The sequence below is a fragment of the Condylura cristata genome, unplaced genomic scaffold (assembly GCF_000260355.1).
Source record: "Condylura cristata isolate star-nosed mole 26May11 unplaced genomic scaffold, ConCri1.0 scaffold00033, whole genome shotgun sequence".
Taxonomy (NCBI): domain Eukaryota; kingdom Metazoa; phylum Chordata; class Mammalia; order Eulipotyphla; family Talpidae; genus Condylura; species Condylura cristata.
Genome location: NW_004567134.1, coordinates 14,232,889 through 14,258,814, shown reverse-complemented (window position 1 = coordinate 14,258,814; position 25,926 = coordinate 14,232,889). Strand labels below are relative to the sequence as shown.

Genomic DNA, 25,926 nt, shown 5'->3' with positions numbered 1-25,926 from the left:
GGGCTCCCTACCCCGGCACTGCCCCGGGGCGTGCTGCCCCCTCGCGGCGACTGGGGGCCCGTCCCCCCCACCCCCAAGACAAGACGGGAGTGCGGACACTGGGAGGGGAGTCTCCAGGCCTCATTCTCATACTCTCTGGCGTCTCTCTCCCACCCGAAAGGAGAGGCCCCTTGGCACTACCAAGGCTGCGCGCTCCTGCCTAGCGGTCTGCTCGCGCCTCGGAGGGGCTGTGCGCTGGGCCTGGAGGGGAGGGGGCCGAGTGACACCCGAGGAAGGCGGGTGTGAGGGGATATGAAGAAATAAAGCAAAGGGGCGGTCAAGCCCCTTGATTCTGACACCATATGCAGGGGACCAGCAGGCAGGGCTGGCAGGGCTGGGAGAGCTGGGGAGGGGGCCCACAAGGCTCTGGAGAGTGGCAGATGGGTAAGAACTCAGCAAACACTCCCCAGGGCCATGACCTTCAGTGAAAGAAGCTTCAACCAGCTCCAGGGCTTTGGGAAGTACCAGCACAGAGCTGCCTGTCTCTGGCCAGGTGCAGGGGGCACCTCACAGAGTGAGACTGGGAACCCCAACAGAGCATGTCAGGGACCCCATTCCTGGCCTCCCTTTCTCCAGGGCCGCAGGTGCTCTGGGGCCAGCAGGTCCCCGCTGAGGTCTTGGGGGAACAGGGGCTGCTGCAGAGCACGGAACCCCATCTTTGCCGGACAATACAATGGTGGTCACTCTGGGGGAACGCGACGGGAGCAGATGCCAACGTCAGCGCAGCCTGAACCCAGAAGGGCCAGGGCAGTGGCCCCAGAGCGTCGCCCACACACGTCTGGGCTCCACGTGCTCCCTCTGGGAGTCAGAGGGTCCCCTCTAGGTGCGTGGAAAGACAGCAGGGCGGCGCGCAGGGTGACGTGTATGAGGCGCACACGAGAAGTAACATCAAGGTAGATGGAGGGAGGAAGCGTGAGGAGAGTCAATATGGTACGTTAGCTTTGGGGCCGGAAAGGGGACCTATGAACGAACATCTGCACAGGCGTTAAGTTTCTGGAAGGACCCATAAGAAACTTGATGGCGGCTGCCTGGCAGGGCAGGAGACACTTCCGTATCACCTTTTCTGACTTCAGACCATGTATGTATCATTTCCACGTTTTTAAATAAGCAAAAGGAATTAATTTATGGGCAGAACTGTACCTGCTTACGGTTTTCAGCCCATAACAGACTCTAATCTGTGCCACCTGCTAATGGACAATGATATTAAGGACAGTCTTGGGGACAGCCAGTGACACTTGTTTCCAGGGTGTGTAAGTGCACACGTTTGTTTGCGAGTGTGATGAGTGCAGGTCCGTAAGCTAGAGAGGACCGAGCTCAGTCATTTCCGAGGCTTCTTGCACAGAGTCCCTGGTCCTTCAGGAGGCTCACCCTAGCCAGCTGGGACCCCCGGTGAGGGCTCGCCCCAGGGCCCAAGAGGAGAGCTACGCCAGGGCTGAAGGTGTTTTAGACCCCGGGGCCCACTGCTCTGCGCATCAGCCCTGTGAGGAGGACAGCACGAGCTTTGACCCCCAGGGCGCAGCAGACCTCTCCTGTCTCCCCGCAGCTCCCCACAGCAGTGGATTTCAGCACATCCACCTGTTCTGCTCCCCACTCTGTCTCTGCACCCCTGCACCTCTGGCCTGTGTATTGCAGCTCTTGTATGCATAAATAAATACATCTTATAAATAAAGTGAGAAAGGGGGAGGCCACGCACCCACAGGGTCCTCTGTGGGGCAGCTTGTGCCCAAGGCCTATGCAGAGGGATCGGGTGCTGCCCTGGTCCGGGTGAGTCAGTCCCAGGCCAGAATCTCTCCCTCAGGGTCCTCTCTGTCCCAGAGAGCCGGGTCAGGCTGGCAGCGGAGGTCCGACAGTCTGAGGAACCTTCCCGACACCCTCCTCCATGCAGACAGCCCACCTGCTTTACCTCAGTCAGGGCCGACGGGACCTTCTTCTGCTTCCTGAAGGTCGAGGGGTTAATGCTGTGGAAGACGGACGAGAAGGCGCTGCTGGAGAAGCGGGGTGAGGACAGGGGGAAGCTCATGCTCACTGGCCGCTCTGCAATACACAAGCGGGGGGACAGGTTGAGTGCCGCGGGTGGGCTCCTGGTTTCTGAACACCCATTCCCTGCACAGCCAGAACTGGGGTGTCTCCTGAGAGCGCCACCCTCCTGGGGAAGCTCGGTATAACCACCACGAAGGGTGTGGGGCCAGATGGGGAGGTTTCTCCCAGGCCTGGGCCTCCTCTTCCTCCAGCTCCCCCGGGGCCAGGGCTGGGTTCCTCTCTGATGGCTGCAGGGTGGGAAAACCTAGGCTTGGGGTCCGGGACACTCTGCTCTCCCTCCAGCCTGAACCTGCGTGGGCGAAGTCTGTCCCCTGGGCAGTGTCTCAGGACCAGCTCAGCCTCTTCGCTGCCCTCACCAGTGGCCCTCAGCCCTTCCTGACCCCAGCTCCTCTGCTCTCTGTCTGACATCCTCAAGCTGGAGAGCCGCCCCCCCCCCCCCAAGGCCCCAGCTACTGCACAAGCTCAAAGAGGCCGCCGGGGTCAGGAGCGTGAGCACCCACAGCCATCCCTGGGAGACAGGCCCTGGTCAGTGCTGCCCAGGGGGCTGCCCACGGAACCCTCTGGGACCACCAGTGGGTTTTCCATGGAAGTGTCTGGACAGCCCGGGTGTGCGTTTAACCCCCTCACGGGCGACGTCGGTGCCAAGCCTCCTGAGGAAGCGGTTTCAGGCAGCCACCACAGGCTGGGAGAAGCCCTCAAGAGCTGGACAGTGGGGCTCACCTCTCATCAGGCCTGGGACGTCCCCGCCCCTCTTCTTCAGCTCACCGTAGCAGCCGTCACAGACCTTGGCCATCCGGTCCTTGAGGTACTTCAGAGGGTACTTGTTCCTCGAACAGTTCCTGCACACAATCTGCAGGCGATTGGGATGCGCGTCAGGGAGCGCCCCGGGCTGGGCGCCGCCGGACACCCCCACCCGGCAGCCGCCGGGGCCCCGTCCTCGCCTAGCCGCTCGGGTCTCTGTGCAGGTGTTTACCTGCTTCTCCTTGTTTTGAATTGAGGGAGAACGGACATGGAGTGTTATGCTTGTTCAGGTGTATAACCAGGCCCTGATACCAGTGCATACTGCAGAAAGGTCACCGCAAACCAAGTGGACACTCCACTACAGCTACGAATTACTTTTTGCCCTCGGGATGAGAATGTTTAAGAACGTAAAGTGCACGACCCAGTGTTACTGACTGCCGTCTCTGTCAGGAAGCCTGAGCCCTTGAACACACCGGCGCTTCTATTCCGAGGGGGAGGACCCCGAACGCGCCAAAGGTCTTCCTTCCGCCTGCTTTTCCTTTCTTTTTTTAAAGGTTCTCTGTTCAGTGTGAGTACTTGAATTAAGCGTAATTTTAAAAAACTACCTTTCTATGCTTCACTGAAGGCGCACTGGTTTTTGATACCATTGATGTTTCAGGAGGACAGGTGACCCTGAGCCCGCTGGACACATGCTATGCCCAGCACCAAAGTACCCATAACCCCCTAGGCCTGGGGCCCTCCTGCCCAGAGCCCCCCTCCCTTTGCTCCCCCCACCCCCGCCTCCCTCTTCTGTAGCCTCCATTCACAGTCAGATTTCTGGGGTTTGCTTTGGTTTAGTTTCGCTTCTTTGGGAATCTCATCTCATTAACCTTCATGACGACTTCAGGTCTCTGATGCTCTTCGAGCACCTAGATCATCCACGTAACAGCCACGTTGTAATGTCTGTCACTGACCCGTGTGCCAGTTAAATGCACAACCAGTCTCACACACTCGTGTAACTTCCGAACAAAGGCTTCTGGATCTTTCTGGCTAGCGGTAGCAGTTGCGAGAGTCAGTGGTGCCCTGTCCAGGCGAAAATCCACCTCGGGTCGCAGGTGCTCACAGCACAGCTGTCCGGGCCTTTGCCGGGCGGCACACCTGCGGGTCGCCGTCACTGCACAGCAGACGTGTCCTGGAGAACCCACCTCTAAGGGAAAGGTGAGCACCTGCGGAATCTCTTCTCCCAGAACCAGGCTCCGGGCCCGCACACGGGTACAGGACGTTCTCTTCAAGCACGCTCTGATGGTCTCGGTGGGGTGGTGCAATGGAGCCCATCACATGGGCATGACCAGCCCTACCTGTCAGGTTTGCTCTGAGCCTCCCCGCTGGGCTGGATGTGAAGCCACAGCCAGATGTCCCCAGGCGGGGCCACTCACCTTGCCGCAGGCATGGCAGTGATGGCGCCTCAGGGTGAGGGAGAAGTCGCAGCCGCAGTTCATGCACATCATGACGTGGGTGACGGGCACTAGGGTGGGGGGCCTCTCCCCAAGGCTGACCCCCAGTCTCTCTCGTATCTGGAGCAACAGAACCGGGCGCGCGATAAGGTCGCCTGGAGAGCGCGTGAATGTGGGGGCTGGCGTGGACACCAGCTTACACCCCGACCCTGGCATGGGTTAGACAAGAGCCGCGTGGAGGCGGCCTGGAGCCGGAGCCCGAGCGGGGGCCTGTGGGGAGCGGGGAGAGCCAGGGCCCCAGGACGGGGCTGCAGGGCCTCCGGGCAGACCTGGGGCTGTGGGCTGGTGCAAGGGCCCGGGCCCCACTCACCTCCACGCTGTGGTGGAAGGCAGCCAGCGCCTGGGCCTTGTAGTCCTCGGGGAGGGCTCTGCTCAGACAGCCGTGCCACTCGTCCCTCTCCGCACAGGAGCTGTGGGCGTGCGGGGTGAGAGCACTGCCGGCAGCCAGAGTGCCCCGTGCCCTGCCCCAGGGTCTCAAACCCCTCCGGGCGGCACCGGGCCCCCTGCCACCCAGGTTTGCCCCTCAGCCCCCACCTGCCAGCACCTGTGGGCCCTCGGGGCCGGCTGCCTCCCTGCTCTGCCTCAGCCCCAGGCTCGTGGAGGGCCACAGGCTGAAGGCAGACTTTGAGGGGGGCAGAATCACCATCCAAAGCAAGGGGCATGAAGGAGGTTCTCAGGGCCCCGCACTTTAGTGGGGACAGGCTGGCAGGGGACAGAGGGCTGGCTGGTGTCTTCCAGTGGAGAGTGGTGCAGCGTAGCTGGCCAGGGTCAACTTCCCGCATGTTCCCAGCCAACCCCCAGACACCCCTCCAATCAGACCGACCGCCCAGGTCCCCCCTCTGCCTGCGGAGCTTCCAGGAGCTTCCTGGGAGGCAGGGGCTGGAAATGACCGCCGTGCCCACAAGGTGTCGCTGCCCCGCACCAAGCTTGTGGTCTGCGGCTGGAGGGCCAGCAGCCGAGCCTAGGAGGAGGGAGCGGCCTGGTGCTATGTCCTCCTGCGTCCCGCTCTCTCCTGGACACTTCGGGCGGGAGGGCGACAGCCTGCCAGCGAGAGGCCACAGGCCAAAGGGCGGTGTCCCTGCCTGTGGGAGGTGGGCAGTCCCACCTAAGACCGGAGGGACCTGTTTCCCTTCTGCTTAGAATCCTCATGCCCCTGATTCTACTACGTGAGGGGAGACTCCTCCAGGAGTCTTCCCTTACTCTCCCAGCCGGGAGGGTGAGCGGAGGTGCCCCAGGCCTGACAGGTGTCGGGGTACATCACGGCTGCCACGACTGCACTGTCAGGGCAGTTATGCTCTGCACTCTAGCCGGTTCACGATTATCCAACCCACCCCCAAGACTCAAGATTTAGGATGCTTGTGTCCTCAGCACGGGACCCGGCACCGAGAAGCGTCCAATTAATGGTTAACAAGCAAGGGCATCTCCAAGCGGGCATGCAGGTGGTGTGTGCTGCTGGACGGTCACACCCAGTGCCGTCACCCCAGGGTACATGCCAGCTGAGGGGGGGACCCGTCTCACCCCACCGGGTCCAGAGTGGTCCCTGGCAGGAGTCACACCTGCCTGGCTACTGAGCCCTGAGGACGTGACCTGTCCTTGCCCCGAAGACGGAGAGGGGAACTCTGCCTGCTTGAGGGGCATGACAAGGGATGCTGGGCAGCCTGAGGGGCATGATGAGGGACGCTGGGCAGCCTGAGGGGCATGATGAGGGACGCTGGGCAGCCTGAGGGGCATGATGAGGGACGCTGGGCAGCCTGAGGGCTGGGGGAGAGCAGCCAGGGCTGCAGAGGGCGACACCCCCAAGTGGGAGCAGGGAGATGCGGCTCGCCGAAGCTTAATTTTGCTATCAAGACCCAATCACTGGGAGAATTTTCCACACATGAGATCGTGTTATATTTAAACAACGGAATCTGGACATCTCTGAAGTTCTATGTAAATTTCATGTGTCTGAACACTGTTTTTGGGGGAGAGAAGCCACAGTGCTAGCAGATTCTCCAGCGGGTCTGTGACCCAAACATGGCTCAGACACACAAGTACGAACAGAAGCCCTTCGACCCAAATGGACATCAAAACAAACACGAGGACACCCCAGCACCCGCTGTTCCCAGCTCCCCCACCTCCCATGAGCGCCCCCCGAGCCCAGGCCCTCGCCCCACCCCTCCGTACCTGGCGGACAGCGTCAGGCAGGCCTCGGGGGTCTCGATCTTCAGGGCGTACGGCACCTTGTCCATCACGGGGCGGCTGACCTGGGAGAGCCACGGCAGCCTCTCAGGGGGGCGGCAGGGCTCCCACGGCCTGCCCCCTCCTGCCGCCGCCCTGTCCACGCCTCCTGGTCTGCACAGCGTGAGCCCCTCTCGGGTGGCAGGGCCGCGCCTGTGCGGCGTGCCTGTGTCCATGTGTTACGTGTGCGGTGGGGGCCCAGTGGCCAACCTGTCCATAGCTACCCCCCAACTGCCAGCAACTTGGGGGGCATTCCTCTCAGAGCCCCAGAACCCTCAGCCTTGACAGCACATGCCCACAACCCACTGGGCAACGTGCTCCCCTCTTCCCCTGTACAAGGGCCGCCAGGGCCAGGAGGCACCAAGACCCCCGTGCCCGCCTCCTGCCGCCAGCCCCCCCATCGCCCATCGGCAGTCTCCTTCCTCACCCCGCTGGCTCAGCTCCGCACGCCCAGTGCCCAGTCACACGGGACACACCCACGGGCCCTTCTGACTCGGGCTGCGCCCGCCAGCCGCTGGCATCTCGCTATTTGTAAGCAACACCTGCCAGGCCAGCAGGCATGAGTGCCCCAGGTTCACAGCCTGATCCCCAGGAGCGGGGTTCCGCCCACTGAGAACGGAGAAGCAAGGCTGGTCCGTGCGCCCCAGGGGACCCTTCTGGGCCTCGGAAACCAGGTCGTGGCGACACAGGCTACAGCCCGAGGCCCTGGCGAAGCCAAGCTGGTGGCACACGGGGCGGTGAGGGGGTGGGGTATTTAATGGGCACAGGGTTTTAGTTTTCAAAGATGAAAAAGTTCTGGAGATGAAGAGGAACATACTGGATGGTCTCACCTGTAGGAAGAGCCAGGGGAACCACAGACAGGACGAGGAACAGAAGAAAACTAACGGGACATTCAGCGGGAGGTGGAGAGAGGGGCCGCAACGGTGGGTGGGGGTCGCAGCAGACGGTGGTGACGCTCACGGGTGTCTCGGGGGTGGGGATTTTATGGGACATGAACCACCGTGTAAAAGATACATAAATAGGGCCCTCCTTGGTGGCGCAACAGGTTAAAGCACAGCACTATGACACTAGAAGCAGCCACTTCACGGGGTCGATCTCCTGCCTGGAGCTGACCCCCAGGGCGCCCCAGACCTCTCCTGACCCGCCTGCCACTCCCCTCAGCAGTATGCTTCGTAGGTCTGCCTTTCTGCTCCCCACTCTGTCTCTGGTGACTTCTCTCACCGCCCCTGCACCTCTGGCTTGTACCCCAGTTCTGTATGCAGAGATAAATAAATCTTTAAAAAAATACATAAATGAAAATATGAAAAAAGAGAAAAGTTCTGGAGATGGACAGTGGTGATGGATACACAGCATGGGAATGTATTTACTGCCGCTAGACACAGCATGTCTAAAATGGTTAAGGATGTCGTAACCACCGATTAAAAAACCTCACAAATGGCCCTCCCTGGTGGCGCAGCGGGTTAAAGCACTATACCAAGAAGCTAAAGCCGCTTCCGCATGAGTTCGATCCCCACCTGTCCTGGAGGTGACCACATGACGCAGCAGACCTCTCCTGACCTGCCCGCTGCTCCCCTCAGTAGTGCACTTCGTTGATCTGTTCTGCTCCCTGCTCTCTATCTGGTGAATCCTCTCACTGTCCCTGCACCTCTGGCCTGTACCCCAGTGCTGTACGCATAAATAAATAAATCTTTTTTAAAAAAAAACCTCACAAATACCCTTTCAGCCTTCCCATTCGCTTCCTCCCTTCTGGACAGCTCGCCCAGCTTCCCCCTCTGTCCACCATAATGGACTTGGCGCCCCTTCCGGGAAGCCCTCCCTCCTCATGCCCTTCCCTGCACATCTAATATCCTAGTTCTGCTGCCATCCACACTATTTGTGGGGGCACCTACTTCCTCGTGGGTGCATGGGCTCCCAGAAGCGGGGTTGTCATCTCCTCTCACTTCCACCGCAGGCTCTTACCTTCATGCTGGCCACTGCCAACGCGCTCTTCAGCCGATACTTCCCATCCTTCTGGGGATACGTGTACAGGAGCACATCACTCATCTGGGGGTGGGGGGGACCTCGTCAGGCTGAGCTCCATCCTGGGCAGCCTGAGCTCCAGAGAGCGCAGGGCTTTTGCACTCCCCAGTGACCCCCACAGCACAAACCACTCTGGACTCGCACTAGAGCCATCCCTGGACACTGGATACCAGGTGGGGGAGGGAGTGGTGCACAGAGCACAGGGACTCTCGGGGGGGGGGCAGCTCTCTGGGGCGCGGGCAATGTTCTGTATCTTGATCCAGGAGGTGGTCAGCCATGATGCATCATCAATATGCAATGAAGACTGAAGCGTTCTCGCTACAAACGTAAGCCTTAAAGAAGCTAGTTAAGGAGGGGGCAGGGGAGGAGGGAGAGGAGTGTGCTGCTGGGCCCGGTCACTGCGACCTCGGTGACATGGCAGGTACACGACTAATGTTTGTGAAGCTCCTCTTCCCCCGCCACCCCCCCAGAAGGGCAGACAGGAAGATGCACTTCACCTCCCAGGACAGCTAACAGGTTGTGAGTCTGTGAGGACGCCCCACACGCCTGGGGGGGCTGTCCTGGCCAGCTCGGCCGCAGCTGCGCGGCTGAGGATGTTTTGTTCCCTCTCTGCGCCTCACCCTCCTCACCCTCCTTAGGCCCCAGGAGCCTGCGTGTATTTGGGGGGGGGGGTGTGGGGACTGCCAGGGAGGACTCAGGCTGGTCAGGGGGCAGAAAGGATGAGTGCCCACCACCAGCAATCTCAGGACCCTGCGTCCCAGCCGGAGCAGCAGGGAGCCCTGGCCAGCTATTGAGCGGCTGTGTGGCCGCTGGACAGTCCTTCCTCTCTCTGGGCCTCACTGCCTCTGAACAGACCAGGGCAGGCCAGATGCCGGCAGACATTTTTGCAAAGGGTCATCTAAGCACTTTAGTGGTTGAAGTTCACAGTCCTGGCCCCGGCTCCTCACGCAGCCCAAAGCGGCTGCAGATGACCCCCAAGAAGGAATGAGGCTGTGCTCCAGCAGAGCTTTTGTAACGAAAAGGGGCAACCCTGGACTCAGGGAACCTTTGAGCCTCTTCTGGTTCCACCCGGCTATTCACGACCAGAGCTGGACACCCACCCTGGGCCCAGCGGGCCTAAGCAATCCAGCCCTCTCATGCAGGCTCCCCCTTTCCATGGAGAAAGGGGCTACTGGCCTGCCCAGGCTCAGAGAGCTGGGTGCTGAGTGACGTGCTTAGGTGTGGCATGGGGGGGCGCTCCCCTGGCCCCCCGTCCCCCCACACCAGGGACAACGACCCGCCTGGCACAGAGACATGCTCAGCAGCCGTCCAGGGCGGCCCCGGCCTTGCTGGGCTGTCTTCCGCACCTGCTGCCATGGCCACGGCCATCAGCACGCCCCCTTGGGGTCTTACGTGCGCCTCTTGATGACCCCATCCTCCCCTCCTCTTTAAAGTCTGCCTCACAGCCCTGAGTCAGAGGACGAAGAGGCTCTCCTCGTGGGGGTGTGAGGGGCATCTCACGCTGAGCTACCCACAGGCGGCCCACCCGCAGCTTGGGGCCGGGGGGACATGGGGGGCACGGGGGACCTCCACAGCCTTACTGAACCCCACACGTCATGAGAAGATGCCCGGCCTTTGCTCTGTAGTGACGGGTCACTGATTTGGGCAACACTGCATTCCAGTAACAAACGGGTATGGTAAAGTCTCAGCTTTCCAGAAAGCTCAGCTGTACGGAAGCATCCTGACCCCTCTCTGCCCTCCCCGGGATGCTTCACAGACCCTGAGAGTCGGGGGCTGGGCTTGGGGGCCAGCGACTCACCAGAAACAGGTGCCGCGGGCGTCTGTGCCTGCCTGTGACTTTCATCAGCGTCCCTTCCTTGAGAAACTCCTGTGGAGAGCAGCAGGGCCCGTGGGCAGGCTGAAGCTCCCGTGCTCGGCAGCCCTGCAGCACCCCACCTTGGAGGGCAAACCCCGGCATCCCTGCAGTCAGTCCAGTCTGCTGGGGACTTGGGAATGGGGTGCTGAAGCTTTGCAAGGGCGAGCCGGAGGCCTGGGAGGAGGACTAAGCACCCTCGTGCTGGACAGACGCAGCAGACACGGGCGAAGGCCGAGGGCAGATCTCAGGCCTCGGATGTCTGCTCCTTTTGCTTACTGTTGTTATTTGGAAGCTTAAAAGTGAGTACACTGGTCTTTTAAAAATGTTACTTTATAAAAAATGAAATGTAAAAATAATTAAAAATTAAATAAAAATAAATAAGAAAATAATAAATAAATAAATAATAAAAATAAACATTTTATTTCTTTACACATGGAGCTAAGAGTGAGGAGAAGAAAATCTACTGGCCGGCAGGGGCCGAGGGGCCGTCCTGCCCATGGGCGGTGTCCACCCTGCAGAGGCCAGGCACAGCTGAAGCAGCCGGAGAGCACAAACCGTGACTTGTACAGATGCTGGTCGGGCTCCCGAGAGACAGTTTTCCTGACTTCTCAGGAAGGCCAGGGAAGCCGAGTATCGGGGGGGGTCTTCCCAGAGGTGGAGAGCACCACGGGGAGCACTGCACCCCACTGATGCTGCTTCTGCCCAGTGAGCCCAGCAACTCCGCCTGCTGCCTGCCCACACCCCTGGGGTCCAGGAGCCCCCACAGCCGGGCCCGTGGGTCCCACGGGTGCCCCGGCCTGGCACTCACCCGTCCTGGCTGGAAGAGGTCCCCTTGGCCCCGAACACTGTGCTCGATGTGGACCAGCTTCTGCAGGTTTTCCTGTGGGCGGCAGCGGGTGAGGGTTTGGGGCCCCTCGAGGGTCTTTCTCCTTCGAAGGGTGGCACTGCTCCCTCTGCAGAGCAGCAGCACCGCGCCTGACAGGCCTGGGCCGAGTCGGACAGGGCCGGGAGCCACGCCGGCTCCAAGCCAGGTGTGTCGACCAGCTGAGCGCCATCCTCAGGGCGGCCCACCCGGCCTGGGGTGTCACCCCACCATCCTCCTGGGAGCCATGGGAATGGCCACCTGGCTCACATGAGGCCGACGCCCATCGCTTCTCCTCTGCACTGACGTCCCCAGAAGGCCTGGAACCCCCAGATTTCAGCAGCCCAGGGTGGGGCCCCAGGGGGCAAGTAACCACCCCCAAGAAAGCTCCTCACCTGGGAGTAAACAGGTAAGCACAGCCGGGGGCCTGTAGGACCCCCTCCCCCCCGGCCATCCACCTGCGTAGAGGAGGCCTCTTTCCCGCTGTGCACACCCCATGTTAAAAGCGGTAATGCGCACCCGAAGTGTGGGGTGGGGGCCCTGTGAGCCTCACTTGGGGTCACATTCTAAAACGAAGTAATGGGGTGAAAATCAGGTGTAGAGAGTGGCCCTGAAAAGGTCTGTCTAGGGGCGTGGTCCAGCTTCTGTCTGTTTGGAGAGCTGCAGCGCACCCCCACCCCCTATTCCACCCACTCCCCACTCCCTGCCCCCCGCCCCCCCATGGAGAAAAGCCTGGCAAGGTGCCAAGTCAGGACCAAGCTCTGCCTGCCCAGGCTGCGTCTGTGACCCACAGGCCCAGCACAGGGATACGAGGCCTGGGCCTGCTGTGCCTTCGGGGAGGCCCGGAGACAGGGGTGTCGGCAGAAAGGTCAATATGGGCTGGGGCGCAGCTGGGACTAACGTGGGGCCCAGACACAAGAGGCGTCTGCGGTCGCGTCTGGAGCCACTGAAGCCTCAGACGAGCGGTTCTCAATCTCTTCTGGGAGGAACACTCAGCTGGGGGCTCAACAGTCATTTCCGCCCTCAGACGCTCGGAAGAGGAAGACCTCACAGTGCTGAGAACCCTGCGGGCCAGAGCACTCTGGCCCTGGGCCTCGGACCATGCTGGAGCTCTGCTTGTCAGGGCGGTGTGACCTGAGCCTCCCTCCTCATCGGGACGGCGAGCCGGAGGCCCGGAGAAGGACGCACGGGACCTGAGGTCACAGCAAATGTCAGGCCCAGAGTCCGAGGCTGTCTGCAGTGTCCCGCGAGATAAGTGGCGGCCGCAGCCCCCAGAGGTGGGGCGGCTCAAGGCAGACCTGGGCAAGGGGAAGGGGTCCTGGAACTTGCACCCCGGGAAGGTGCGAGGGGCTGGACTTACCCCTTGCTCCATGCTGTCATTAGCATGGTCTGTGATTTTGGAGATGAGGGTCAGTGCACCTGAGGAGGGACGCAGAACAGGTGTCAGGGATGACGGGGCAGGGCCGGGCGAGTCACCAGCACCCTTGCCCTCCCATCGCTCTCCCCACCCAGGCCCCGTGCGCCCGCCTGCCCGGCCTCCACATTCCCTGAGGTCGCCTCCCTACAGGGCCTTGTCGGTGGGGAGCACTGTTTCTCCTCCTGGTGGGTCAGGCCACAGGCCTAACCTCAGTTCTACCACTCCAAGTGGGTTTGACAGGTCTGACCCCACTGTGCCTCAGTTTCCCCGTCAGAGACTGCCCTGGCAGGTCATCTACAGGGACAGACAGAACTGAGGGGGGAAAGGGAGCCTAGGGAGAGATACAGACCAAGACCCTTGGCGGCTCCCAATCTGGCCACCCCTTCTCTTCTGACCAGTGCCAGCCCTCTCAGGGAGCCCCAGGGGTCGAGGCGGGACGGGGGTATCTTGGAAGCGCCAGAGGCCTGGAGTACCAGCTGGCAGGAGGGAGTCTACGTCCTGGGCCTGGAACTGGTGTAGAGTCCAGAGCTGGGCCCAGGGGCAGAATGGGGCTGCACCCCTCCTCCAGGCTCAGGCTGGACTTACCCTGTGTGTTCTCGTACTCAGCGGAGTCCGGGCAAAGGTTATTTAAATAGTCTGCAGGCAGCACAAGAGCCAGGGGTCAGTGTCCCAGTAGGCCGGCACCCCCGCTCCACGCAGCAGCCCCTCTCTCCAGAAGTGGAAAGTGCCAGAAGGGCCATTCATCCCCCCTCCCCCCATCATTACCCCATTGCAGCGCCCCAGGCCCCACGAACATCATCATCACGGCCACTGGGAGCCACTCACTCACTCACTGACATTCACAGAGCCCCTGCGGTGGCATGCCTCCGGTGACGCCTTTGGGGTACAGAGCGCAGGGCAATGAGCCCCCATCTCTGGAGGCACAGTGGAGCGCGATGTGTTAGGCCTTTGGAGCGCGGAAGGCTCCGCGTGGCCCAGCTACCACTCGCCAGCTCACTCGCTCACCGGGCAGCGCTGGCTGCTCCTTGCACCTGCCAGCTCGCCCTGCCCAGGGCCTCTGCGCCCGCTACTCCCTCCCCCCGGCAGGCTCTTCTCCTAGGTCTGCCTGGGCGTGTGCCCGCACTGTGCTGAGCTCTGTCAGCGTCACCACCGCCGCGGGTCCCTGCGGTGACCCCTGCAGCGCCCTGCAGGTGTCCTTCACGTGCTCCCTTGCCCTGCGCTCCGGCGGGCTCGGCTGAGTGGGTTTTTCTGGGAGCCCGCTCACTCCCTGGAGCTCCACGCATCCCTCTCTCTGTCCATGTCCCCCACAGGAAGGCCAGCCCCCGGCAGCGGACTCTGCCCACTTGGGAGACCGCTGGGAGAATGGGCCTCGTGTTTCTGGCAGGTGTGAGGGGGGCAGGGGGCAGTATGGGGGGCCAGAGGGAGGACCTAGGTCTGAGGCTCGACAAACCCAGGCCGCGGAGGGGTGTCATGGCGCTGGGGGCGGGGAGAGCGTCTCACAGAAGCAGCACCACATGGTCAGTGGCAGAGGCGCAAGGGCGCCAGCATGTCCGAGTGGCCAGTGTCCACTGACTGTCCATCAGGAGGGCTTGGTGGCAAGAACCACAGGAGTGAGGTGAGAAGCTGCCTGCTCAGTGGGGAGGAACCGCAGGGAGGGCTGGGCGGGGGGGCACAGAGGCCCGGAGCCGGGTTCCAAGGTGCCAGCGGGGCTGCTGGTGGGGACAGGACAGAGCCTGGCGCCTCTGCAGGGGTGGGCGGTAGAGCCTGACCCTCCCCCACCGCTGCCTCCTGGGGGAGGGGCGGCGATCACACACCTGCCCCAGCACCCGCCCTCCCCGCGCTGTCCCTCCAGGGGCCCACCTGTGAGGAGCACTTGGTACTGGAAGAGCCGCTGAACCACCCTCAGCAGCCGGTGCTTCGCGTTCTGGCCGCCTCCTTGCAGACTCTGCTGCTCCCGAGAGACAAGGACAAGCCCCATCAGCGACCCCTGCGGCCCCACATGCCACCCCATTCTCGTCTCCCCGGTCAAACTGAGGTTCTCCCTGCACCTGCAGGACCAGGCTCCCCTCCTCCAGGAAGCCCTCCCAGATTAGCACCACCGCCCGGGGCAAGTCACCCCTTGGGGCTCAAGACCTGTGCTTCATAGCAGTATGCCTGTCCTGGGCTTTGCGCCTGGCGTTAGTGATAGGAAAAATAAAACCCTACTCTTTCTGCCAGTAACCGAATCCCTAATATGTGGCCACTTGCCGGTCACTTCTGTAGCTGGGGGTCCCCGTTTACTTGATGCTTTTATACTGGGACAGGAGAATGGCCACGGACGCCGCCCCGAGGCCGGGCTCATCCCGCCGGCATCCACTGCTCAACCAGGATCTTCTGTGTCCCCCCGCCCCCACCCCGCCCCACCAGAGGATCCCCCTGCGCCCAGCCTCAGGCCTCCCAGGAAGCCCCACCGATTGGCATTAAGCCCTTCGGTGCCCATCCCGTGGCCAAATCCTTAGGGCAGGTGCCCAGAGGAGCAAGGGACCCACCTCAAATTCGCGGACGGCAGCAGCCAGCCGGGGCGAGTGCAGGCAGTTCTCCCCCAGCAGGCTCAGGCACCTGTCGAACTGTAGGATGTGAGCCGCGTGGTGGTCGAAGCCCTGCTCCCGGGCCAGGAAGAGGTCGGCCACCTTCTGCTGGCCCTCCCTGCAGCGGGGGTGGGGGAGGGACGGTGAGGATTCAGCACCGGAACAGGGGCCCCAGCCTGGCCTGCCTGGGTCTGGGCCTGGCTTCCCCCTCCGGCTTCCCCATCCTCCCAGGAAAGCACATGGTCCCCTCGGGCCATGGCGGGGTGGGGGCCCCCCCTCCCTGCTCACCAGTGCAGCAGCCGCTCCCCCAGCTCCTCCAGGAGCCCCTGGTGCAGCTCGAGGATGGCGGGGAGTCCGCTCAGGCCGCGCCTCAGCTCCTCCCTGGATGACCCGTCCCTGCCTTCTTGGTCCATCTCGTCCAAAGCCCGGGTGACAGCTCCGTGAAAACCCTGAAACCCCGAAAGGCCTGTGATGCGCACTGACAGGGCTTTAATAAACGTTAAAACAAGAAGGCACGCACTGAAATAGTTTATCTCCAGACGCACCTGTTCCTGCAGGCCTACACGAGATACCTGAAACCACCTGAAAATGTGCAGCAGTGCACAGAGAGGCACTCAGCTCAGGGGCTGTGTCATCCAGCCAGAGAGGGAAGGTGGAGGCAGCTTTACGCCTTTAAAGCGAGTCAGGCCCTGCTTGATTGCCTTCCCGACGGTGAGCTCATTACCAGTTAATTCCATTGCTGAACAGTTTTCACTGCAGAAAGGTTTCTTTAAAGAGAACCTAGTGGGGAGAGGATGGACAGCCCTCCCCCAGGAAGTCTGTCTGGTCTCTCTTCTCAGTAAAGAAGCACACGGAGAAGGGCCTGGAGGTGACAGAGAGGGAGGTGGGGTGGGGCAGAAGCAAAGGGGAGAAAGAAAGTAGAGAAAGAGGAGGACCGGGAGGCAAGGCGGGCGAGCTGCAGGAGAGCGGGGGTCACGGACGAGGGAGGCTGAGATGGGGCGCTCGCCCTCAAGTCTCCGCATCGAGCTCCGAATCCCGCTGGGCACGGGCCTGCTGCTGCTGCTGTGTGCTCTGCAAGGACTCAGGGGAGGGGAGGGGCTCCCCGCTCTAGCTGGGGGTCCCCAAGCCCCAGACCCCACCCCGTAGGGCTTCTCAGCCCTGCATCCCAGGGAAAGAAAGAAAACGCCCGGGGAGGGCAGGACGCTGACGCCTTTGCGTGGGGCACTCCAGGCAGACGCAGCACGCTCTCTCGTGGGCCAGCGTTGGGCTCCGCTGTCCACAGCGCAGCGGCCGCAGCCGCTCCCGCAGCCTAAGTTCCTTCCCCGTGCCATGGGAATAAGGTGCCTCCGAGGCTGCCGAGAGCCTCGCCCTGGTGGTCAAAGCTGCTCTGCAAACTGTCAAGTGCTTTCCCACGGCAGCTGTGACTACGCTTTAGAGGTGACAGCTTCACAGCACGGCCACATCTGCTTTCAGCTCTGTCCAAGTCCGGCAGAGGGTGTGACACGAGAGGGGTTTATGATGCCAGCCAGTGGGCGCACTGCAGGACCCTCGAGATAGAAAGGAAGCGGGTCATGGCGGTCACCCTGATGTCCCAGAGCACCGCAGAGGGGAGGGGGGGGCAAGGGAGAAGAGGGGAGTAGGAGGGGGGAGAAGAGGGGAAGGGGAGGGGGAGGGGAGGGAGGACAAGTCGAGGCAAGACTAAGCGCGCCCGCATCGCGCTCCGGGCACTGAAACATTAACCGCTCTGCGAGCTGGTTTCTCGCTTAATTAATTCTCACTAAACCGACTCGGCCCCAGCGGGCAGCACAGCCATCCCCAGCATTTCAGAAACGAGCAGAATCAGAGCCCCTGCAAACAGCCTCCCTTAGACGGGCGCTCGCTGGGAGACGGGGCCTGCTGGCGTCTCCGTGCACGGTCGCTGCTGTCTCCACAGCTCTGCCACGGCTGCGCCAGGGGTCCTGGCACCCACCTCAGATAGAGGCGGGTGTGACGTACCAGTCCTTGTCCCCTAGCCACCCGACGAATATTCTGCACACCTGTTCCAGCCCAAGCCCCGAGGAGCGAGCGTCGAGTCCTCATGCGTCTGCGACGTGTGGGGAGGAGATGAGTAAACGCAGACCTCAGTGGTCTGAGTGTCGGAAGGGCAGGCCGAGCGTGGCTACCACAAGGGAGACCTGGCTTAGCTCTGGGAAGACCTGCCTCGGAGACGAGGTGGGGAGTGTTCCCGGCAGAGGACACAGCACGTGTCAAGGCCCTGAGCTCGAGGAGGGAGACACTGAGCGTGGCTTGGGAGCTGGGGCTGTGTGTGGGCACGGCTCTCGCGAACCCTTGCAAGAAGCTGGAACGCAGTGCTGCGGGGCCAGGCAGGGGCCCCATCCCCAGGGCCCTGCAGATGTCTCAAGGGATCTGGGCTTCATCCTGGAGTGACAGGAATCACCGAAGGGTGCCGAGAAGGGGCATCTGGTCAACCGCACAACAACCTCAGCCTTTCCCACCACGCCCCCCACAGACCTGGGCGGGGAGCGCTGCCTGGGGCTTTGCTCCCCGAGGTCCTTTTACCTTTCATTAAGGTGACACTGGCTTACCCAGCTGTGTACGTTTCAGGAGTGCAGATTCCTGCCTCTTCACAGCATGCAGCCACACCACACCCACCTCCAAGGTACCACGGTCCCCACCTCAGCACCTGGGGCTCCCTCTACCCTTAGCTCCGGGCCAAGGATCTGAAAGCCCTTCTTCAAAGCGAAATACAAATGACCAAAAAGCACAGGAAAGGATTCTCAGCATCACTAGTCATTAGTGCAAGATGAAAACCGCACCATTTCATTCCCACGAGGACAGTTACACTGAATAGACGTGTCCTAACCAGCACAGAGAGGAAGTGGAGGAAGCCGGGCCCTGGTGCACCGCTGGTGGGAGGTGAAATGGCGCAGCTGCCTTGGAAAACGGCCTGGCAGCTCCTCAAATGGTTCACTATTACCAGGTGAGCCGGTAACTCCACGCCTGGGCGTATGCCAGGAGAACGGAAAACACTCGAGAACCTGGATGCTGGCGTTCCTGGCCGCGCTTTCCTAATAGTGAAACAGTGGGAGGAACCAGGTGCCCACGGAGGGAGTGGACAGTTGTGGTCCATCGGTGGGGGAATATTACTTGGTCGTTAAAGGGAGTGAAGTAGGGCCCTTCCTGGTGGCACGGTGGGTTGGAGCGCTGCTCTGAGAAGCTAAGCCAAGCCATGGCCGCTTCAGTGAAAGTTTGCTCCCCGCCCTGGAGGTGACCCACGTGGCCCAGCAGACCTCTCCTGCCCTGCCAGCTGCTCCCCTCAGCAGTGTACTTCATCGATCTGCCTGTTCTGCTCCCCGCTCTGTCTCTGGTGACTTCTCTCACCACCCCTGCACCTCTGGCCTATATCCCAGTTCTGTATGCAGAAATAAATAAATCTTTAAAAAAAATAGGAGTGAAGTACTGACATAAGCTACTATGTGGTGGGATCTGAAAACAAGGCAGGTGGAATGGGAGAAGGTAGAGACAAGAGGCCATGAGTTGGATGGTTCCACTGAAAAGCCCAGAATGGGCACGACAGCAGAGACAGAAGTAGGCTGGCAGAGGTAAGGTGCTGGCAGCTGGGCAGGAAATTAGGGCCTGTGGATACAGGGTTTCTCTGGGGGGTGATGGGATGCTAAACTTGATTATGGGGTGACGGCTCACATATCCCATAATCAACTATGGGCCCAGGAATATAGCAAAACCACTAAACTTTACACCTTGAGTGGGTGAGTCATACAACATGAAGTTGTTTTTTTTTTTTAAAGATGTATTCATTTATGCATACAGAACTGGGGTACAGGCCAGAGGTGCAGAGGCAGTGAGAGGATTCACCATACACACAGTGGGGAGGGGAGCAGCAGGCAGGTCTGGAGAGGTCTGCCACGCCCTGTGGGTCACCTCTGGGGCAGGCAGGGATCGAGCTCGCGCTGAAGTGGCTTTCGCTTCTTAGTGCTGCGCTTTAACCCACTGCGCCACCAGGGAGGGCCCAACATGAGGTTTTTTTTTTATTATTTTTTTAAAGATTTATTTATTTGTGCATACAGAACTGGGGTACAGGCCCGGAGGCTCAGGGGTGGCGAGAGGCTTCACAAGAGACAGAGTGGGGAGCAGAACAGGCAGATCGACGAAGTCCACTGCTGAGGGGAGCAGCGGGTCCAACATGAGGTTTTTTATCTGAATTATGCTGTTTGAAAAACTGACCAGGGCAGCCACAGACTGGGAGAATAGCCCTGATACCCACACCTGAACACAGACTAAATGAACTGGTACCTAGAATCTTAAGGAACCGCTACAAATCAATAAGAAAAAGACAACTGGAAAGTAAGCAGAAGACATTTTTCAAATGAGGATTTCCAACGGGCTAATAAGCAGACAGACATACTCAATTTCACAAATCAATAGGCAAATGCAAATTAAAACCACAGCGAGGAAGCGCCAGGGTGTCCGGGGGTGAAGACGCCCCACCAGCACCCAGCCAGAGCTGCCAGCCGCCCTTCTGACATCACTGCTGCCACTCTGTGGCCTGGGGCCCTTTCTTTTATTTTAATAGTTTATTTTTACATCATTTTCTGCCTTTTCCCATCTCAGTTGCAAACCCCTTGGGCTTCCTGTCATCAATTCACCCTGTGCCATCACCATAGTCCTGTGCACTACCCACCCCCCTGGCCCCATTTTTTAATCCTGTTCCCCACGCCACTCCCATAAAATGTCTCTGGTATATAGTTGTTCGTTATTATTATTCCCCTCACCCCCCCGCCGGTCCTTTATGCTCCTGTTCTGAGTGAAACCATCCTGTATTTTTCCTTTTCTTTCTGGCTTATTTCACTAAGCACAATCCCTTCCAGCTCCATCCATGTTGCTGCAAAAGGCATGAGTTTATCTTTTTGACTGCTGAGTAATATTCCATCATGTCCCAGGGTTCTTTCTAATGAAGCTCGAAACACCGGTGCTGCTCCCAACAATCCCAGGTAAATACTGAGGTAAAATGAGATACATGTCCCCTAAAACATACGACCAGGAATGTTCACAAAAGCTTTAACAACCCAAGCTGGAAACCGCCCAGATCATCTTTAACAGGGAGACAGACACCCCAACAGAGATGCATCCACGCCACAGACAACTGATCACGTGAAAACCTGGGTGACTTTCACACACTTTGTAAGTCAACAAGCCAGATGCTGAAGCCACAATCCAGGATGCCAGCGAAATGCCCATCCACATGCCCCGCACGTGAGCGGCATCTAGAGAACAACCACCCTTTAGGGCAGAAGACACTTCCTCTGCATGTCCACACAGCCCCGCCTCTGGGATCTTCCGCGCTCCAGGCCACGGACCCACCCAGGCACGCTCTCCAGTCACGATGGGACTAAGTTAGAAATCAGCAGCAGGTGGAAATGTGGGGAGCCCCCTAATGTTTAGAAATTAAATGGCATTTAAAATAACCCATGTCTAGTGGCGCAACGGGTTGGGACGCAGCACTGAAAGCTGGCCGCAGCTGCCTCGGTGTGGGTTCAATCCCCGGCCCTGGGGGTGGTCCACAGGGCGCGGCAGACCTCTCCTGACCTGCCCGCTGCTCCCCTCAGCAGTGTACTTCATCAGTCGGCCTGTTCTGCTCCCCACTCTGTCTCTCTGCACCTCTGGCTTGTACCCCAGTTCTATATACATAAATAAATACATCTTTAAAAAAAAATAACCCGTGGGTTGAAGAGGAAACCACGGGGTGGTGGTGGGGGGCGGTGAGAAAGTATCTGGAATGGAATGAAATGAAAACGACATATAACAAGTAAACAGAGGCAAATAGCTGATGATGAAAACAAAGGGTGGAGAGCGCGTGTGGATGAGGAGGTGGCTGTCTGCCTACCCTCCCTGCCTTGCCACGGCGGCGGGGCGGCCTCCGTGTGGGGCGGGCCCAGTCCTGTCCCTTGCCTTTGGCTCTGGCCATGACAAGCGTTCTGGTTAGTGGGATGCGGGCAAGGTGACGATGCGCCAGCTGTGAGCTTGGATCTTAGAAGCCTGTGTTTCTACTCCTCACCAGCCGAGAAGAGCTTCCTTGGGGTATCTGCCGCCCCTTTAGCCAGGGCCCCAGAATGGAGACCCAAGAGGCAGTGTCAGAGCTGAACTCAGCTGAGACCACTGAACTCCGGAGGCTCCGGCTTCCCTGGCTGGGCATCTTGTGCTGGGGATGCCCGATGAGGTGCAGGGTGCTGCCCAGGGAAGTTCTCAGAAAACCTTTTTTCAAGGGGACTAACTCAGCATCGCCTTTACATTTCCTCCACTTTTGCCTTCTTCCTGCCTGGGACGTGGGTGTGACGGCTGGAGCTGCCGCAGTGATCCTGTATTCGTAAGTGATTTTCCAACATGATGCTGCAGCAGGAAGGCAAACGGGACCCCAGTCCCTGAGACCGTGGAGCTGCCCAACTTGACCTGGGTCTCTTGCTTCTGCATTTACTTCACTTGGAAGAACCACCTCTAACTTCATTAAGCCATTATAAACTGGGCTGGTATTCTAATAGTTGAACCCAATTTTTAAGTGACACAGAGTTATTAGGAAACTATGAGGAAAGGATTCCTTCGTTGACTGCATTTTCAAAAAATGGCCATAACAGTATTTCCTATGTCACGTGGTCTTAGTGTGAGCTGGACACTCCTCCCACGGAATGGTGGAGCCCATGTCCTCTCCCCTTGAACTTGGGTGCACCTTTGGGACGGTCACAAGTCAGAGCATGGTGGGCTACGACTGCCAAAGCCAGACCATGAACATGTCCCACGCTTTCTCCTCAGACACCCACTCTGGGAACCCGCTCTTCCTCCCGCCGTGTGAGGAAGCCCAAGCTGGCCCACATTGACATGGGCGATGCACCAACCCCCCCACCACTGTGTGTCTGCCATGCTGACCACCTCCATATTGACCGTCCTCCATCTCCCCAGCCTGGGAGAGTCAAAGGCTGTCCAGGGCACCTCCTCTGCCTGGGTACACCCAGAGGGGAGTAAGTCTCCCCCATGCTCCTGCAGCCTGCGCATAACAGGCAAGGTGGACCACCACAGCGCGATGTCATGGTGGTCTGTTCCCTCCCCTGTCTCTCCTCTCCACCTCCAGCCTGTCCCTCAGCTTCTGAGTCTTTTCATCTTGGAGCTGGAAGGCCTAGTTCAGGGCCTGTGGCACTGCAGACATCCTGGGTGTCCCATCCACAAGGACTGAGGACCCTGCAGGAAGGGCGCCAGGGAGGCAGGCAGGCATGGGGGGTGGAGGGAGTTTGGATGGGGCTGGGGTGAGTGGGGGGAGTCGATGGACGACGGTATGTGTGGGCGCTAATGGGTGGATGACTGGGGTGTGCGAATGGGTCACTAGGTGGATGACAGACGAGCGGGTCAGAGGCTGACTGGGTAGACGGGGCAGGAGATGAACGTGTTCATGACTGCAGTCCTGGAACGGTGGAAAGGAATCTTTAAACCAGCAGTCAGGAAATCTTTTCTGTAAAGGACCAGATAGTAAGCATTTTAGGTGCCGTGACCCACAAGCCACCTTGGTCATACATTCTTCTTTGCCTTTTACCCCAAGTATTTAAAAGATGTAAAATCCATTCTTCGTCAATTGGCTATACAGAGACAGATCTTGACTCGATTTGGACTCAATTTTAGATGTCCAGAACTTTCAGTGACCCTTGAGTTAGCGTTTGACACACACTAATTAAGTCCCAAACACAGAAGCCAGAGGACCCTTTTGCTCCCCTCCTCCCCCAGATAATGGGGGGGGCCAAGGACCCTTCTAGCTGGAGGGTACAAAGTGCCCCCTCCCTGTTACGGGGTTCTAGAGCACCCTATTTCTCTAAGAAATTCTCGGTGAGAACCTGCCGGCTTCAGCCATCAGGGATGCCCCAGGCTGGGAGTGGGGAGAAGCCCAAGTCTAAGGGCTTCCTGGCCGGGATGTGGAGTCCTATCAGGCCCTTTTTGTCACTTCGATGCCCACGAGCTGTGACGTCACACATGGCACTCCAAACCACAATTTCCCGTAACCAGCTTATTAGTTGTGATTTTTATGGGCCCTTTTTCCCTCCCCAGGATATTATTATGGGTGACAGCGGCTTCAGCATCTTTCCAACTGGCAGGAAGCACAGCAAGCACAGATGGAAGTTTCCTGGTTAAAACCCTCTCAACAAAGTCATAAAACAAAAAGCCCAGCCTGGCTGTCAAGCCGCCAGCTCAGAAACATGAAGAAAAAGCCGGAGAGCGATTCTCCCGGCCCTTGCGAAGCAGCCCTTCTGGGTGTGTCTGGGGGGCGTGCATCTCAGACCCGAGGGCTGTGGATTTCCCACACGGGAAGCTCGTCCTGAAGAGTGAAAACCAGAGCAACCCCCCTATCTCCCACCCCCACCGCCCTGGGGCCCTGCTCGCTGGCCACGTGACATCAGGACCTCAGCTGCATTTAGCAAGAGCCAGGCTGGTTCCTGCCTTGTGCGGCACGTGACTGTGCCGGAAGCCCGGGGGCCCACGGGTGTCAGGCCCAGTCGCTGTGAGGCACTGGCTGTGGCCACCCCCAACCCCAGGCTTCCATATCACCACCGGCACGATGTCCTTTCCCAGCTCTGGTGTTCTTGCAAAGACGCCGAGTGGCATCAAGCCTCAGCAGCTAGGCCTGGGGAGAACAGAGTGCGCGAGGGCTTGGGAGGGGGGGCAGGGAACGCCATAAGGCCCCGGGGGCGCTGAGTCCACGCCCCCAACGCTCTGTTGCACTGAGTCAAAATCACTGCAAAGGGAGACTTCCCCGAAGCCTCTGAAAAGTATTCTGTCCCCGTGGGCCCAAGCACTGTCCTGATGCTGGGACAACCGAGGAAGCCACCTGATGATCAAACACGCCCTCCGCGCAGACCTAGCCTTACAGCGAGCATGCACACACGTGCACACACATGTGCATCGCACCTCCACGCCCCAACTCACAGAGCAGTGACACCTGTCCTGCGACCACCTTCCTCCACAGCGGGGCTTAGGACATCGCAGACACCCTTCAGAAACATATGTCCACCCCCCCACCAGGCCTCCCACCAGAGCAGAGAGGCAGACCCATGTGGGTGTGCCCCCCGACACCCCTGCAAACTCATGGATCAAGAGCAGACCTCCCCAGAGAGCCCCAGTGGGCGCTTGGTGCCTCTCCGGTCACGGCCGCCGCCGGCTCCGACCGCAGCCCGCTAAGCTGCGGTTCGTTCTGGGCAATTAACTCACCAGATGCAAGTGCTGGAGCATCTCCACGTATCTGCAGAGGGAAAGAGGGTTGAGTCTGCATTACTTCCCCTCCTGTACAGGCCGGGAGGGGTGCAGCACTGTCCACGAGCTCGAGGCCACGTGCGGACTCACGCTTTCTCTGAGGACAGCAGCTCCTGGGCGATGATGTGGGCTCGGGACTGTCCTTCCACCTGCGGGAGGAAACGGCCATCAGGACAGCTTAAGGGATGACAGCAGGTTCCCACGAGGCAACACTCTCTGCCTGTGTGACCTCCACCCTTGGTGCACCCCGGGCCTCACCGGGGGCTGTGGAACACCACGGCACCCAGCTCCCGAGATGACTGAGCTATGCTCAACACGGCACCACCAGTCGGGCTCCCCAAGTGGCTTCCTTCCTGACTGGGGGACGTGAGTCTCCCCAGCACAGCACAGCAAGCCTGAACAACCTGGGGGTTCCCGAGGAGGGGGCCTCTCTTACTGCTCGCCTTGGTCCCCTCCGAGGCGTGGCTAATCCTTCTCTGCAAGCCCTCATGGCCACCATCTCACCCATCACCTGCTCTGCGGAGCCTGTCTTGACCTCCCTCCCCGAACCAGCGGGGTGAGGCCTCCTTTCTGGCACCGGTCCCAGGACACCGACCCTGTGTCCCCCAGAAGGCAGGGAGCCGAGATCTCGCCGCGTGGCCAGTGCCTGCGCACGGGAGGGCAGCTTCGCTAAGTGGCCTGGAGAGCACACGCGTGAACGAACGAGTTCTCGGGCCCCTGAAGTCCTGACTCTCGGACCTCTGAAGGGACGGGGGGCCTCTTAACTCATCTGAGCCCCCACTTCTGCACCCGTAAGGTGGGGGGAGTAACAGATTCTGTCCATCAGCAGCAGGCAGCAGAGCTGCTTCCTCGGTGACCCCAAACCTGCCAGACCTCAGAAACCGCTGGGGACCCCGAAGAGTTAGGATGTCGCGGGCAGGGGTGGGGCTGGGGCAGGGCCTGTGGTGCAGCGAGGACACTGGAGGCTGCGGCTCCACCCGCCTCCCGCTGGCCCGTGCCCAAGCCACTGGCTGAGGTCGGCCGCAGCTTCCCCAGCGCGGACAGCGTAACCGGCCTTGGCGCTCAACTCGGGCACTACCAAACTCCAGGGGCCGCGGGAGCGGTGAGCTAACTCTCGGGTGAAGCTCACTGCTGAGAGCGCCGCTATGCAGGGGCACGGTGAAGGGCACGGCGCTGGGCCGGGCAGCGTGGGGCAAGCCCTGCTGCTGCCCTCACCGGGCCCTCCCACGCCTCCAGCTCAGCTCCCTCACGCAGCACAAGGGTCTCCCACACGCACGCTGGGGAAGTGTGCCTGCGCCCTTCCCGCCCCTTCCCGCGCACACACACCCAGGCCGGCGGGTGTCCATGGACGGAGCAACTAGAGCCTTCACTGCTAC

The 25,926-nt window shown here is 60.1% G+C and overlaps 1 protein-coding gene across 1 annotated transcript; it reads right to left on the bottom strand.

The window, feature by feature from the left end:
* Positions 1 to 1,833: 1,833 nt before the first annotated feature.
* FGD5 (FYVE, RhoGEF and PH domain containing 5) lies at positions 1,834 to 24,691 on the bottom strand. Its single transcript, XM_012732081.1, has 16 exons — positions 24,641 to 24,691; positions 24,509 to 24,539; positions 15,539 to 15,699; positions 15,212 to 15,368; positions 14,544 to 14,631; positions 13,269 to 13,319; positions 12,627 to 12,685; positions 11,213 to 11,284; positions 10,348 to 10,416; positions 8,490 to 8,573; positions 6,477 to 6,556; positions 4,624 to 4,723; positions 4,236 to 4,373; positions 2,800 to 2,929; positions 1,934 to 2,073; positions 1,834 to 1,845 (listed from the first exon to the last, which is right to left on the bottom strand). The coding sequence occupies exons 2-16, from the start codon at positions 24,527 to 24,529 to the stop codon at positions 1,834 to 1,836; spliced, it is 1,362 nt and encodes a 453-aa protein (XP_012587535.1). The 5' UTR covers positions 24,530 to 24,539; positions 24,641 to 24,691.
* Between the last annotated feature and the right edge of the window lie 1,235 nt (positions 24,692 to 25,926).

Coding starts and splice junctions, on each gene's coding strand:
- FGD5 (XM_012732081.1), bottom strand. CDS start 24,529: ATGCTCCAGCACTTGCATCTG. Junction 11,285..12,626: donor ATGACAGCATGGAGCAAGGG/GTAAGTCCAGCC, acceptor TGCCGCCCACAG/GAAAACCTGCAGAAGCTGGT. Junction 2,074..2,799: donor CGTCCCAGGCCTGATGAGAG/GTGAGCCCCACT, acceptor TGTGTATTGCAG/AGCGGCCAGTGAGCATGAGC.